This window comes from Aethalodelphis obliquidens, unplaced genomic scaffold (assembly GCF_003676395.1).
Source record: "Aethalodelphis obliquidens isolate GAN/ISIS:26980383/991018 unplaced genomic scaffold, ASM367639v1 scaffold30, whole genome shotgun sequence".
Taxonomy (NCBI): Eukaryota; Metazoa; Chordata; class Mammalia; order Artiodactyla; family Delphinidae; genus Aethalodelphis; species Aethalodelphis obliquidens.
Genome location: NW_020837974.1, coordinates 21,995,667 through 22,010,934, shown reverse-complemented (window position 1 = coordinate 22,010,934; position 15,268 = coordinate 21,995,667). Strand labels below are relative to the sequence as shown.

The following is a 15,268-nucleotide window of genomic DNA, read 5'->3' as shown; positions in this document are numbered from 1 at the left end:
TATGAAAAGGTGATTTCAAAATGTGACAGTATGCTTATAAACTAACTGATTTAAAATACCTTGTGGTTATAACATCATAGGCTGAATTCTGAACTAAAATATTCAGTAAATTCCTCTGCATTAGTGTCAATGTTCTTATAATTTGGCAATATAAATAGAATACCATCAGCTGCCATGGAACTTTTAAACATACAGTATAGAAGCGTTTCTGAACCGAATCTCTGACCTGTTGGAGTTCAAATCTTAGTTGAATAATTCTTCTGATATGTTGACATACAAATCAGAACCAATTTTCAAGGGTTGAAATAAAACTAAATAAGTTATAAAAGTTTTTAGAAAAACTTAAAATATTAGATTATCATAATTCTCAAAGTACAAAAGCATCTACCTGAAAACAGTCTAGTGATTTTTATCGGTCACATTTTTATTCAAATAATTAAAAATAGTTTAAAATTTGTTTCAAGGTCTAACTGCAAAAGAAGGGTATAATATGTTGTACACCTGAAACCAATATAATATTGCATGGCAATTATAATTCAATAAAAAGAAACAAGGATATCATATACTAGTATTGCTGCTTATTACATTTAATCTAATAAATACAGTTTACCAAGTATTTCATTTGTGGCTCTTCAAAAAGTATGATAAATTTGGCATGGGTTAATATGTGAAATATAAATAAAATAGTATAAGACATTATCAGAATACTCATAATGTGTGGGAATTCAAGGGGCAATCAGGATTCATACATGAACAGAAGACAAATTAGATAAATGGTGAATGAAATTAGAAGCCTGTGAAATTCTTTTTTCTATTTTCAGTGTGTGTATGTGTGAGAATGTGTTGAATAGCCCCAGTGTAGCTTACAGAGCTCAGATACACTATGTCCTCACAACTTGTAGCCCTATACAAATTTTTTTCTCTTTACTGTAGTAAAAGTCACATTGAGGTAAAAACATAGTTTACATGTAAAAAAAGTCAATTCCTCATTGAAGGTCTGAGTCTCAATGAATTTTTAGTAGAAAAATCTACATTTCTGTCACAAATATGGCTTGTTTCTGGAGAGTTAAAAGTGTGTCCCCCTGGGGAATGAGACAGAACTATGCTGTTGGCTGTCTCCTTTTGAAGTGTTTGTTCCCATTTGAAATAACCACAACATTTTCTCTTTTCTTGGTACTTCCCAATAGGACAACAATAGAAGACTTTTCCATGGTTCGGTCCATTATTAGAAGCAACAAGTCTCTTGGATCTTCGGCCACACTTGCATAAAGGAGGTGTTATTTTCCCACCCTTCCAAGGCTCTTGTACATTAACTGTAGAAGTTAAGATAGAAGGGAGAACCTTCCTGGAAGAACTTCCCCCTGGGGAGCCATTAGATGATGTAGGCTTTTCTTCATGAATAGTGAAGGTCTGTTTTTTTGCTGGTGGGAAAGGTAGGGGACTGGATGGATTCCTCTTAGCACCGCCTAAATGAAGAGGAAGTTTCCCCAAAACTAAAGGATGAGACATATTGGCATTAACACTGTTGAAGCTACTTGATTTACATTCAGGTAACTTAAAGTCAAAAGCATCTGAACCTGGATCTTTGGCTTCTTTTATATTATAAATAGTAGTATGTGGACTCTTATATACAATAGATTTAGACGTATCAGATTTTTGAGGAGTTTCTTCTGTGCCTCCAAAATTTTCTTGACTTAACATTTCAGATTTTTCTAAAACCATTAATCTTTCTCCAGAATTAAATGAAGTGTCTAAGTTTGAGTCACTAATAGGAGGCATACAATATATATTCTGCTCAGGTTGAGATGATGGCAGTAAAGCTACATCCTCCCAATCAGCCAACATAGGTAAACTGTCAAGAGCAGAACTCATTTCCATATCAGAGACATTATTAACAGATGAAATGGTAGTTGAAACAAGTATCAATTCTGAACCAACTGTTGAAGACTCAGAATTGGTATTAAATGCAAGATGTTGGTTTATTTGCTTCTGCATAGGTGTATTCAAACTGGAAGACTGTAACTGCCCCAGAGAGGTCCTGGACTCAGTATTAAAAAGAGATAAACAGCTTTTGACATTCTGACAGCCTGCTTTTACATTGCCCTTTAGTTGTAAATGATCTTGCTGTACCTTTATAGGAAAATTCACATCAACTGACTTCATTTGCACTTTCTCGTAGGATTTTATTGTATTTTTAGGTTCCGTACCATATATGCTGGGATCATGAATGCTACTGTTGCAGGCTGATATGTCTTCAACTTGATCCATATTCAAATTTCTGGTGAAAATGTTAGGATTCCTCTTAGTGGGAACCTATGATTTCACAGACAAATCCAACAGCTTTAGACATTCTGCATTCATAATTTCTTTAGTACGCATTGTATGGCAAAAAAGAAAAACGTCATCATTGATTGATTTATAAATGATAGCATACATGACATCTACATTTCAACTTGCCCATGATTACTTCTGGAGTTTGAAATAACAGAATAAAGAGGTAAGACACTACTAACCTTGTTCAAGGACCTTGTAATTTTCATTAAGCAACCATCCCTGATCATTTTCCAAGCAAGAAGGGCAGTATTCCTAGAATCATCCAACCCTGAGAAAAGAGATATCAAACACTGAATTTAGTGGTACCAGTGTAAAGAAATATAGCAAAAAATACCACCACTTAAGCAGAAATTGGAACATACTGTTGGTTTTCTGATCAACTACTAATTTCATTGGTAAGGCTACTGGCAGCCTTACCAATGAAAGATTTCCCACATTTACAGGGGAGGAGGTGAAATTTTGTTAGACAGTTCGAAAATATATGACCGAGTCCTGCACACGCTGTCCTGGGAGTGCACAGAGAGCGGTTGCCCATAGGAGACCTACAAGCAGATGCCAGGCCCAGCCCCTTTTGTCCCAGGAGTGAGCGGATAGCCCTCACCCCTAGGAAATCCACAAGAAGCCACCAAACCTGCCCCTGCTGTCCCGGGAATGCATGGAGACCACCTGCCCATACAAGATCCGAGAGCAGGCACCAAGCCCTGCCCCCACTGTCTTGGGAGTGTGTGAAGAGCAGTCGCCCATAGGAGACCCACGAGCTGGTACTGGCCTGTAATTTTCTTTTTTTGTGGTATCTTTGTCTGGTTTTGGTATCAGGGTGATGGTGGCCTCACAGAATGAGTTTGGGAGTTTTCCTTCCTCTGCAATTTTTTGGAACAGTTTCAGAAGGATAGGTGTTAGCTCTTCTCTAAATGGTTTTTTTTTTTTTTTTTTTTTTTGCGGTACGCGGGCCCCTCACTGCTGTGGCTTCTCCTGTTGCAGAGCACAGGCTCCGGACGCGCAGGCTCAGTGGCCATGGCTCAAGGGCCCAGCCGCTCCGCGGCAGGTGGGATCCTCCCGGACCGGGGCACGAACCCGTGTCCCCTGCATCGGCAGGCAGACTCTCAACCACTGCGCCACCAGGGAAGCCCTTCTCTAAATGTTTGATAGAATTTACCTGTGAAGCCATCTAGTCCTGGACTTTTGTTTGTTGGGACTTTTTTAATCACCGTTTCAATTTCATTACTTGTGATTGGTCTGTTCATATCTTCTATTTCTTCCTGGTTCAGTCTTGAGAAGTTGTACCTTCCTAAGAATTTGGCCATTTCTTACAGGTTGTCCGTTTTATCAGCGTACAGTTGCTAGTCTCTTATGATCCTTTGTATTTCTGTGGTGTCAGTTGTTAAGTTCTCCTTTTTCATTTCTAATTTTATTGATTTGAGTCCTCTCCCTTCTTTTCTTGATGAATCTGGCTAAACATTTATCAATTTTGTCTATCTTCTCAGAGAACTAGCTTTTAGTTTCACTGATCTTTGCTATTGTTTTCTTCATCTCTATTTCACTTATTTCTGCTCTGATCTTTACGATTTCTTTCCTTCTACCAAGTTTAGGTTTTGTTTGTTCTTCTTTCTCTAGTTGCTTTAGGTTCCTGAGGTAAGATTGTATTGCTATACTTCCCTCTTAGAACTGCTTTTGCTGCATTCTGTAGGTTTTGGATCGTTGTGCTTTTGTTTTCATTTGTCTCTAGTATCATTCTTTAACACCATACACAAAAATAAACTCAAAATAGATTAAAGACCTAAATGTGAGACTGGACACTATCAAACTGTTAGAGGAAAACATAGGCAGAACGCTCTTTGACATAAATCGCAGCAATATCTTTTTTGATCTGTCTCCCAGAATGATGGAAATAAAAACAAAAATAAACAAATGGGACATAATTAAACTCAAAAGCTTTTTCACAGCAAAGGAAACCATAAACAAAACGAAAAGACAACGCACAGATTAGGAGAAAATATTTGCCAACAATGTGACTGAGAAGGGATTAGTCTCCAAAATTTACAAACAGCTCATGTGGCTTAATATCAGCAAAACAAACAACCCAATCAAAAAAGGGGCAAAAGACCTAAACAGACATTTCCCCAAAGAAAACATACAGATGGATAAAAGGCACATGAAAAGATGTTCAACATCATTAATTATTAGAGAAATGCAAGTCAAAACTACGATGAGGGCTTCCCTGGTGGTGCAGTGGTTGAGAGTCTGCCTGCCGATGCAGGGGACACGGGTTCGTGCCCTGGTCCAGGAGGATCCCGCATGCCACGCAGCGGCTGGGCCCGTGAGCCATGGCCACTGGGCCTGCGCGTCCAGAGCCTGTGCTCTGCAACGGGAGAGGCCACAACAGTGAGAGGCCCGCGTACCGCAAAAAAAAAAAAACTACGATGAGGTATCACCTCACACCAGTTAGAATGGCTATCATCAAAAAATCCACAAACAATAAATGCTGGAGAGGGTGTGGAGAGAAGGGAAACCTCCTACACTGTTGGTGGGAATGTAAATTGGTGCAGCCACTGTGGAAAACAGTATGGAGGTTCCTTAAAAACCTAAAAATAGAGCTACCATATGATCGTGAAATCCCACTCCTGGCAGGTACCTGGAGAAAAACATGGTCTGAAAGGATACATGCATCCCAATGTTCAGCGTTGTTTCCAAAACATGGAAGCAGCCTAAACGTCCATCGACAGAAGAATGGATAAAGAAGATGTGGTACATATATACAATGGAATATTACTCTGCCATTAAAAAGAATGAAATAATGTCATTTGCAGCAACATAGATGGACCTAGAGATGGTCATACTGAGTGAAGTAAGTCAGAGAAAGATGAATATCAAATATCACTTATATGCGGAATCTAAAAAAAAATGATACAAATGAACTTATTTACAAAACAGAAACAGACTCACAGACTTAGAGAACAAACTTATGATTGGCAGGGGTGAGTGGGGAGAGGGATAGTAAGGGAGTTTGGAATTGACATGTACACACTGCTACATTTAAAAAGGATAACCAACAAGGACCTACTGCATAGCACAGGGAACTCTGCTCAATATTATGTAACAACCTAAATGGGAAAAGGATATGAAAGAGAATAGACACATGTATATGTATAACTGAATCACTTGGCTGTACACCTGAAACTAACACAACATTGTTAATCAACTATACTCCAATATAAAATAAAAAGTTAAAAAAAAAACCCTATAGGATCATCTCAATAGATGCAGAAAAAGCTTTTGACAAAATTTAACATCCATTTATAATAAAAGCTCTCCAGAAAGTGGGAATAGAGGGAACTTACCTCAACATAATAAAGGCCATATATGACAAACTCACAGCTAACATCATTCTCAATGGTGAAAAGCTGAAAGCATTCCCTCTAAGATCAGGAACAAGGCAAGGCTCTCGCCACTTCTATTCAACACAGTTTTGGAAGTCCTAGCCATGGCAATCAGAGAAGAAAAAGAAATAAAAGGAATCCAAATTGGAAAAGAAGAAGTAAAACTGACACTGTTTGCAGATGATGTGATACTATGCATAGAAAATTCTAAAGTTGCTACCAGAAAACTACTAGAGCTCATCGATGAATTTGGTAAAGATGCAGGATACAAAATTAATGCACAGAAATCTCTTGCATTCCTATACACTAACAACGAAAGATCAGAAAGAGAAATTAAGGAAACAATCCCATTTACCATTGCATCAAAAAGAATAAAATACCTAGGAATAAAGCTACCCAAGGAGACAAAAGACCTGTACTCAGAAAACTATAAGATACTGATGAAGGAAACCAAAGACGACACAAACAGATGGAAAGATATACTGTGTTCTTGGATTGGAAGAATCAATATTGTCAAAATGACTATATTACCCAAAGCAAGCTACAGTTTCAATGCAATCCCTACCAAATTATCAATGGCATTTTTCACAAAATTAGAACAAAAATTTTAATTTGCATGGAAACACAAAAGACCCTGAATAGCCAAAGCAATCTTGAGAAAGAAAAAGGGAGCTGGAGGAATCAAGCTCCCTGACTTCAGACTATACTACAAAGCTTTAGTAATCAAAACAGTATTACACCGGCACAAAAGCAGATATATAGGTCAATGGAACAGGATAGAAAGCCCAGAAATAAATTCACGCATCTATGGTCAATTAATCTATGACAAAGGAGGCAAGAATATACAATGGAGAAAAGACAGTCTCTTCAATAAGTGCTGCTGGGAAAACTGGACAGCTACATGTAAAAGAATGAAATTAGGACATTCTCTAACACCGTATACAAAAATAAACTCAAAATGGATCAAAGATCTAAATGCAAGGCTGGATACTATAAAACAGAGGAAAACCTAGGCAGAACACTCTTTGACATAAATTGCAGCAATATTTTTTTTGATCTGCCTCCTAGAGTAATGAAAATAAAAACAAAAATAAACAATTGGGACCTAATTAAACTCAAAAGCTTTTGCACAGCAAAGGAAACCATAAACAAAACAAAAAGACAACCCACAGAATTGGAGAAAATATTTGCAAACAAAGCGACCTACAAGGGATTAATCTCTAAAATACACTAACAGCTCAAGCAGCTCTATGTCAAAAAAACCCCAAACAACCCAAATGAAAAATAGGCAGAAGACCAAAATAGACATTTCTCCAAAGAAGACATACAGATGGCCAAAAAGCACATGAAAAAATGTTCAACATCACTAATTATCAGAGAAATGCAAGTCAAAACTACAGTGAGGTATCATCTCACACCGGTAAGAATGGCCATCATCAAACAGTCTACAAACAATAAATGCTGGAGAAGGTGTGGAGAAGAGGGAACCTTCCTACACTGTTGGTGGGAATGTAAATTGTACAACCACTATGGAGAACAGTATGGAGGTTCCTTAAAAAACTAAAAATAGAACTACCATATGATCCAGCAATCCCGCTCCTGGGCATATATCCAGAGAAAACCATAATCTGAAAAGATACATGCACCCCAATGTTCAGTGCAGCACTGTTTACAATAGCCAAGACATGGAAGCATCCTAAATGTCCATGAACAGAGGAATACATAAAGAAGACGTGGTACATATATACAGTGGAACATTACTCAGTCATAAAAAAGAATGAAATAATGCCATTGGAAACAACATGGATGGACCTAGAGATTATCATACTAAGTGCAGTATGTCAGACAGAAAAATACAAAGTATCATATGATACTGGTCATATGTGGAATCTAATTTTTAAAAAAAGATACAAATGAACTTATTTACAAAATAGAAAGTCTTACAGATATTGAAAAAACCTTATGGTTACCAAAGGGGAAACGCTGGGGGGAGGTATAAATCAGGAGCTTGGGATGAACATACACATACCACTATATATAAGATAGATAACCAACAAAGACCCACTGTATAGCACAGGGAACTCTACTCAATATTCTGTGATAACCTATATGAGAAAAGTATCTAAAAAAGAATGAATATATGTATATGTATATATGAATCACTTTGTTGTACACCTGAAACTAACACAACATTGTAAATCAACTATATTCCAATAAAATTAAAATTAAAAAATAATATATGACCAACATTCTGTAGGGACCATGTTTTATGAGTAATCTAATAGTCTTGCTCAGTTCTTTCCCTAGTCCACTGTATTATTCGGGCATTGGTTTATAATCTCCATTTGATTTGGCTAATTCTTTTCATTCTTTTTAGCAAGTAGAAAGCCACTACATGACAGTCTTTATCTTACAATATTTTATGAAAGTGGTAATTTGAAAATCTTGGAAACAATTTGAATTGTATAGATTAGGGCTTTTTTCAGGCTGAAGCATATTCCTTGTTAATGATATCATCAAAAAATGAGGTTCAAATGAAAGACTGTATAAAAATAGAATGACTTACATAATAAAATTTTAAATTATACTAACCGAAATGTTCTCGTCCCAAGAATTCTATTCCCACTTCCTGCAGGGCACCACTTAGTCCTTTTGGTTTTCTCCTGTAGAAAATCTAGTCAAATAAAAGACAATATGTCTTAAAAAATGATTACTATTTGAAAGGCTATGTATTTTTTTAAAACAGTTTTTTTTTTTTTAATATTTATTTGGCTGCACAGGGTCCTAGTTGTGGGATCTTTGTTGCAGCACGTGAGATCTTTAGTTGTGGCATGTGGGATCTAGCTCCCTAACCAGGGATCGAACCTGGGCCCCCTGCATTGGGAGTGTGGAGTCTTAACCACTGGACCACCAGGGAGGTCCCTTAGGGGCTAGGTATTAACCATTTACTTCTCATAATTTTTATTCTATTAGATTTGGAATGTGCTTATTTTTGTGTTGTTCTATATACTTTAAGAAAAGTATTTATGTGAATGTTTCAAAACAAAATATTTTGTTTGTAGAAACTCATACCCATGCGTGGGATAAAGTTTAATCATTTTTTAATAGAAAGAAAGTGAACATGCCCCCATCTTTGACCCTTACCTTGTAAGTTACTCTGAGATCAATCCAAGAATTAAGGAACACAGGTTTTAACAACTGTTTTCTTTTACACTCATACTCCAGGCAAACTCCCAAGTCCCAGTCTGCATTGAGTATATTAAAATAGAACAAAGTCAATGATGCCAGCAGTTTTTACTTATGCTATCATTTACAAATAAAATGGTGAAAGATGACATAAAACAGAATAGCAGGACTTAGAATAATATATGAAAGCATATATTATAATACTATACTATATTTTAAATATAATATATACTACATATGGTATATATAACATACTATATAATATATAAAAGAAGAGTAAGATTTAATTGCCCTGGTAATATCTAACAATTATTCAAAACTTACTATTAAGAAATTAGGTTGGTAATTAAGTTTCAAAATGATTTCTTAAAAACACACTAAAACACAGATACTTCAGAAGAAGAGTAAGGTGTCACATTACAAGGTCTAGATGGAAAAGATTATCTGCTTTCAACATTCTAGAAAATATTAATGTAATGGAGAAACCAAACATCTTACAGGGACCCTTTTGGGCTATACCCCACAGGCCTGCAAGCCCTGTACTTGCCCAACCTCAAGACAGAATAAAGAGCCTGAATCGGTGACACAGACATCAAGGATTTAATGAACAGGGGGATCATACATGTCTGAAGCAAGGTCTTGGAGCGACACTCCACCACGCGAAGCAGATGGCAGCAGCCTTCTGCTAAGTGTTACCGGGGGAATTGACATCAGGTTGGCTCATGAGTTCCCAGGGAAACCAGCTGAGGAGCAAGCCCTTATGCCCCTTTGATAAGCTATCATGGTGGAGATATTCTGATCTAAAGATTAGAACAATCACTAGCTGGGGCCAGGGGCAAGTATGTATTAAGAGGGGAGGTCAGTCATATGAGTAGGGTGTTAAGTAAAGCAGGGACTGGTCAATCAGGGGATGTACAGAGAACAAGAGAACAGCCATCCTGAGTGGCCTGATCATACAGACCCAAGACTATCAGTGCTATGCTATCAATGGCACAGCACTGCTATCAATGACTATTAACGGGAATGCTCTAACATGGGCATAGAAAAGGTCTACTTTAAATGGTCCATTTTTTCCTTGATGTCTACATTAGAAGTGTGAAAGTATAAAAGCAAAGGTTGTGAGTTGAATAAGGACTCTTTTTTTTCAAAGTTATAGAAAATAGCATGCTAAGAGTTTTCACCAGTCTTTGCCTGGATTCAGGAGAACAGAGAGGAGCAGTCTAGAAAGATTCTTTAAAGTTAGGGCTTAAATTTTTAAGGCATTTAAAAAATTTAAAATATGAATAAATTTACTTTTCTTGGTTAACATCTGCTAGACACTTAGATTTCTTTTCGTGGCCCAGGAAGCTAACAAGTATAATTCCTACCAGAGATAAAGAATTATACGGTGGCAACACTACTCATTTATGATTGATAGATACAACTTTTTTTTTTTTTTACCTGACCAAGTAACAAATGCACATAATTTTACTTCAGAAGTAGAAATATCTGAAACCCTAGTAGCAAAAGTAATTTTCTTCTGTTGCTGAATCTTCTGAATCCATTTACAGAACTGAGATAAGCAAATCTTCAGAGGGACTCCTTCATCAACTTGAGCCTGAATAGAGTCATAAAATCTGAATTCAACAACTGAATTCCATAATTATTGAGCACATAAGTAGGCAATGTGTGGGGGATATACAACAAAGAAGAAGAAATTCTAACTGGCAAAGAGTTCATCTAGTGAAAAGATGTTAAAACACATGGGAGAGAAATAATATAATGGTTAGAATTCTGCAAGGTTAGAAAAATTCGGTTGATCAATCTAAATCACACAGAAATACAATAAATATATCTCGATCAACAGAAATTTGATGTCACTTAATTTCCATAAAGTATGGAAATTGATATACATCTTTATAACACTATTCCTTCTTTCTTTCTTTTTTGGTCACACCACGTGGGATCTTAGTTCCCTGACCAGGGATCGAACCTGTGCCCTTGAAGTACAGCGTCTTAACCACGGGAAAGTCTAATTCTTTCTAATTTTTAAAGATTCCAAGATTCTGGAGGGGACATTATATCTCCTAACAGTGAATAAATCTAATTCCAAATGGCATATAGCTTTTATTTTCTTTTTGAAACTGATTGCTGAATTTTAATATATGCATCTCGCCTGCTTTTTTTTTGTTGGGGTGGGAGGATGAGAAGAGAAATGAGGAAAAGAGAAGGGCATACCTGCTTTATGCCTGTTAGTTCCATGCAAAATTCAGAAAGAATTGGATGTTCCTGAGGATGAACGTAAGCATGGAACTCAGATTCAATCTCTCCAGTTGATGTGTTTAGCAATATAGCTGGAAATTCAACTACATGAAAGAATCATCAATTGACACTTGAATATACAATTGATAAATTAATGCTGCAATCACTCTAAATTAAATATATATTACCATCATATAGCATTCATTATTAAACAATCATTGTTTTAGTAAAAGCATATTAAAATGACCAAAGCAGTGTAATGTAATGGTTTAAGTTATGCCAAAGGAAAAAAAAAAAAAAGTTATGCCAAAGAATAAGTCAAACTATTCAAGTTACAGGTATATCTACTTAAAACTCTTGAATATATTTCCATAATTAAATATGAAGACCATATGAAAATTGAAACGTACTTCTTTTTGCAAAGGCATTATGTTCTTTTCAGCTTCTATGCAATTGAGATTTTGTATATAATCCTAAAACAATTATTTTATATGATGACACAATTAGGTATTAGGTTTTTGGGTTTTTTTGTCAAGTCAGATTTTATAGTAAATTACCAATTCATAGATCATTTTGTTTTCTTTAACTGTTAACTGTTTTATATCTATAAACTTTAAAGTAACTTATCTAGTGTTACCTTTGGCCATTTGCAGTCAAGTTCAGACTTACTTATTTCCTGGCTACGGTGGCGTTTCCCATCATTCCAACAAGTCGACTCAAAATCAATGACAATTAAGTAGTCAAACAACTGCTCTGCAAAAGATCAGAGTGTCCTTATGTTTTACCAGTGTTAAAAATGCAAGGCTACAGAAAATAAAGAAATGAAGCACACTACTTACTAGATTTGCTTCTTCCTAGATTTCCATTTGGCGGTGCAATTGACTTTCTTCTAATTAATCCAAGCTGCCTAAAAATGTAAAATAATCCAGGTATGCTCAACAAATTCATTCATACTCCTGCCTATATAAGCTAACAAACTGATGGTATAACCCTCATTATTAATGGTTTGATGTATTGTGATTGAGAGGAAATTGAACTAGACTGGTTCTTTGCACTCTTGACTTTAGTAGTCATTCTACCTGCATGGGCCTCAAAGTGCATATTCGCAAACTTAGACCAATTCTTTGTGCTCCCCTTATTTTACAGTAATACTGAGGAACTCAAGTGATTTTAAAGATGCATTGAAAAGCTAAGTTATTTTTTCTTTTGCATTTTTCAAGCCCTTGCTATGTGTACAGCACAGCTGAGAGGAGACAGGGCAGGTCCAGTCTTCTAGGAGCTTAAAATATCTGGGTAAAGAAACTAGATATCCATAGCAAACTACTGAAAGGTAATATATGATAAAGGATCTTTAAGGGCAACATGATGAGTCCACAGAAAGGGAAGAGCTTGTTACCTGAAAACTGTGCTCCCCTCTTGGTGGCTGTCAAGCCAAAAGACACAACCAAGGCAAAAAGTGGGAGAAGGGGGTCTTCCCTGGTGGCTCAGTGGTTAAGAATCCGCCTGCCAGCGCAGAGGACACAGGTTCGAACCCTGCTCCGGGAAGATCCCACATGCCGCGGAGCAACTAAGCCCATGCGCCACAACTACTGAACCTGTGCTCTAGAGCCGGTGAGTCGCAACTACTGGGTCCCCGTGCCATAACTACTGAAGCCCACACGCCTAAAGCCTGTCCTCCGCAACAAAGGCAAGCCACAGCAATGAGAAGCCCGCGCACTGCAATGAAGAGTAGCAATCACTCTCTGAGACTAGAGAAAGCCCTCGTGCAGCAACGAAGACCCAACGCAGCCAAAAATAAATAATAAAATAAAATAAATTAATTAAAAAAAAGAGCAGGAGAGGGAAGGATTTATTACTTGCAGCAAGTAAGTAGAACAGCGGGGATCCTTTCCAAAGCAGTGTTTCTCCCAACTGCAAAATTGGGGAAGTTTTCAGCTAAGGGTACATGCATATTCATGAAAGATTCCAAGCTTTAGCTGATATAAGAGGGTCAAAAAAGGTCAACATCATCATCCCTTGGGTTCCAGCTGATCTGGTGGTTGAGCACCTCAGGCTAATCTTTACCACTGAAACAGAACTAGGAGTCTTTTTTTTTTTGGCCGCACAACGTGTCTTGCAGGATCTTAGTTACTCAACCAGGGATCGAACCCGTGCCGCCTGCAGTGGACGCATGAAGCCCTAACCACTGGACCACCAGGGAATTCCCAGAACCATTGGTCTTTACAACTAATATATTATCTTTGCCGCTGTTGCTTCTCTTGCTTAACAGTCGTTCGTTTCTGCATTCTTTTGTTCCTTTAAGATCATTACTTACTGAGACCTCTTCAAGGACAAGCATTGTGTCCAGGCTTAGATTACAAAATGGCTTCGGCCAAAAATGGCTTCTCTTATGTTAAGAAAGCCATGCCTGGTTCTCTTTCTCCAGGGAACCCCTACCCTAACAGCTTACATGTTTACTGAGGTCCTAAGTGCCCTGAGACAAAACTGTGCTAAGTAGAGTTTAACTAGGTAGACACCTCCTGTTCTAGTTTTTTGTTTGACCTGTGATGGGGAGTTGAGAATAATGGGTAACACCTACTGACTGCTCACTACATAGTAGGCACTGAACTAAGATGGTGATCTCCTTTCATCCTCAACAACTGTATAAAGTAGTCACTTTTGCTACCTATATTTAATGGATGAGAAAACGAACTCAGCAATTTGCCAGAAAACACATATTTAGTCTGTGAACCAAGGATCATCCAACTGTGAAACCCATGCTATTCACGAATGCATTATACTGCTTCTATTAATCACAAACGTGAACAGCGTGTCCAAGAATCAGGAGAAAGGCCACAATGATTCACATTGTGAATTAAAGGGATCACGAGTAAGTCGTGGGGTGAACGGCTTGTTGAGTGCGGTCGGGGCTCCCTGCGACCTCCGAACGGCCCTCCAAGGTCGTTCTTAATAGTTTCCCGAGGCCTGGTATAGGCAGACTGTGGCTCAAGGGCACAGAGTCGAGAGCCTTGGTCCTTCCACGCTCGCGCACAGGGCTGCCAGAGGCTCGAGACTGAGGTCCAGGCAGAGACCTTTCAGCCTGGGCTGGCCAGTACAGGTTGGGACGCCCGAGCTGCAGAGAACGGAGGCTGACACTGCGGACGCCAGCGCCGCTCCAGGACCGACCCCCCCCGCCGCCCGGAGCCCCCATAGCGTACCGCGCAAGCCTCTTGGTTGCCATTCCCGACGCTCCTTTCTCTTCACAGCCCAACTGCCGGAAGTCGCTGTACTTCCTCTTCCGGTCCATTCAAAAGCTGCGCGCCGCTGCGGAGGGCGTTACACCGTCGGCTCCGCCGGAGGCTGAGGCAGCGGCGGTGTTTGTCGGTGTTCTCCGCCCTGCTTCTCTTCGGCGTCTTCGGGGAATCTGGGGCGTGGGGAGTGGTTTTGGCAGGGAAGACAGCGCTCCCCCTTCCCTCTTTTCCAACAGGCGGAGGCGCGTTTGCGGTTGGGGAAGCGTATCGAATCCGGCCTCCGGCGTCAACTGTAAAACCGTTTGGGTTGGTGCGGCGTGGTTTTCTTTGCCGCGTTAACGGGGAAGACCGTTGGCACCCTCCCTTTCCGAGGGGGGCGGGGAGCACTTCGTAAACTGAATTAAGGAGAGGATCTGAGGAGGGTTGTAGGCTGTCGAAACCCTTGTGCTCCCCACTCAGGAGACGGCCCGGGCCATCTGCGCGTCGTGGTTTTCGCATCTCTAACCGATCTTTCTCCACAGGTTCATGGAGCCAGAGAAGGAAAGGACCGGGAGGACCCCCAAGAAGGGCAGGAAGAGGAGGCGGGTCCCGAATAAGCTGGTCGGGGCGTCAGAGGTGATGAGAGACCGTTGGGATCTTGAGGAGAGGCAGCAGCCCGAGGCCAAGGTGAGCAACGGGGGATCCCGAATGGGCGGCCCGAGGCAGTTTGGAGCTCCCAAATGATAATACAATACCACATACCTTAGGGCTGATATTGGCGGTTTAAAACAGGTATTGTGCCTGGCACACGAGAAGAATGTTCGTTCAACAGATATTTATTGAAGTCTTCTGTATGCCAGGAATTGCTCTAGCTTCTGGAAGTATCCCAGTGCATAAAAGCACAAAATCCCCTGCACTCGT

The 15,268-nt window shown here is 39.1% G+C and overlaps 2 protein-coding genes across 11 annotated transcripts in view; one reads left to right on the top strand and one right to left on the bottom strand.

The window, feature by feature from the left end:
- Positions 1-319: 319 nt before the first annotated feature.
- On the bottom strand, positions 320-14,651 carry ERI2 (ERI1 exoribonuclease family member 2). 6 transcript variants are annotated; one of them, XM_027126715.1, is made up of 9 exons: positions 14,336-14,651; positions 11,978-12,045; positions 11,808-11,891; positions 11,115-11,242; positions 10,338-10,494; positions 8,856-8,956; positions 8,304-8,385; positions 2,514-2,602; positions 320-2,313 (listed from the first exon to the last, which is right to left on the bottom strand). In XM_027126715.1, exons 1-9 carry the CDS (start codon positions 14,422-14,424, stop codon positions 979-981), a joined length of 2,133 nt encoding a protein of 710 aa, XP_026982516.1. In that variant the 5' UTR covers positions 14,425-14,651; the 3' UTR covers positions 320-978. The 6 variants fall into 6 exon arrangements, with proteins under 6 accessions (XP_026982516.1, XP_026982517.1, XP_026982520.1 ...); XM_027126716.1 differs by having other exon boundaries at positions 11,115-11,165; positions 11,776-11,891; positions 14,336-14,452; XM_027126719.1 differs by lacking the exon at positions 14,336-14,651 and having other exon boundaries at positions 11,115-11,165; positions 11,978-12,051.
- Positions 14,572-15,268, top strand: part of REXO5 (RNA exonuclease 5) — a 43,072-nt gene continuing 42,375 nt past the window's right edge. For 3 of the 5 annotated variants that reach the window (XM_027126714.1, XM_027126713.1, XM_027126712.1), the window contains exon 1: positions 14,675-15,034. In XM_027126714.1, coding sequence (XP_026982515.1) covers positions 14,894-15,034 — 141 coding nt within the window. In that variant the 5' untranslated portion in view covers positions 14,675-14,893. Of the gene's footprint in view, positions 15,035-15,268 lie in introns of all 5 variants that reach the window. The other 2 variants (XM_027126710.1, XM_027126711.1) reach the window with 2 other exon arrangements.

Coding starts and splice junctions, on each gene's coding strand:
- ERI2 (XM_027126715.1), bottom strand. CDS start 14,424: ATGGACCGGAAGAGGAAGTACAGCGACTTCCGGCAGTTGGGCTGTGAA. Junction 11,243..11,807: donor CCACCGTAGCCAGGAAATAA/GTAAGTCTGAAC, acceptor TCTTTCATGTAG/TTGAATTTCCAGCTATATTG. Junction 8,386..8,855: donor ATCTCAGAGTAACTTACAAG/GTAAGGGTCAAA, acceptor TTATTTGACTAG/ATTTTCTACAGGAGAAAACC.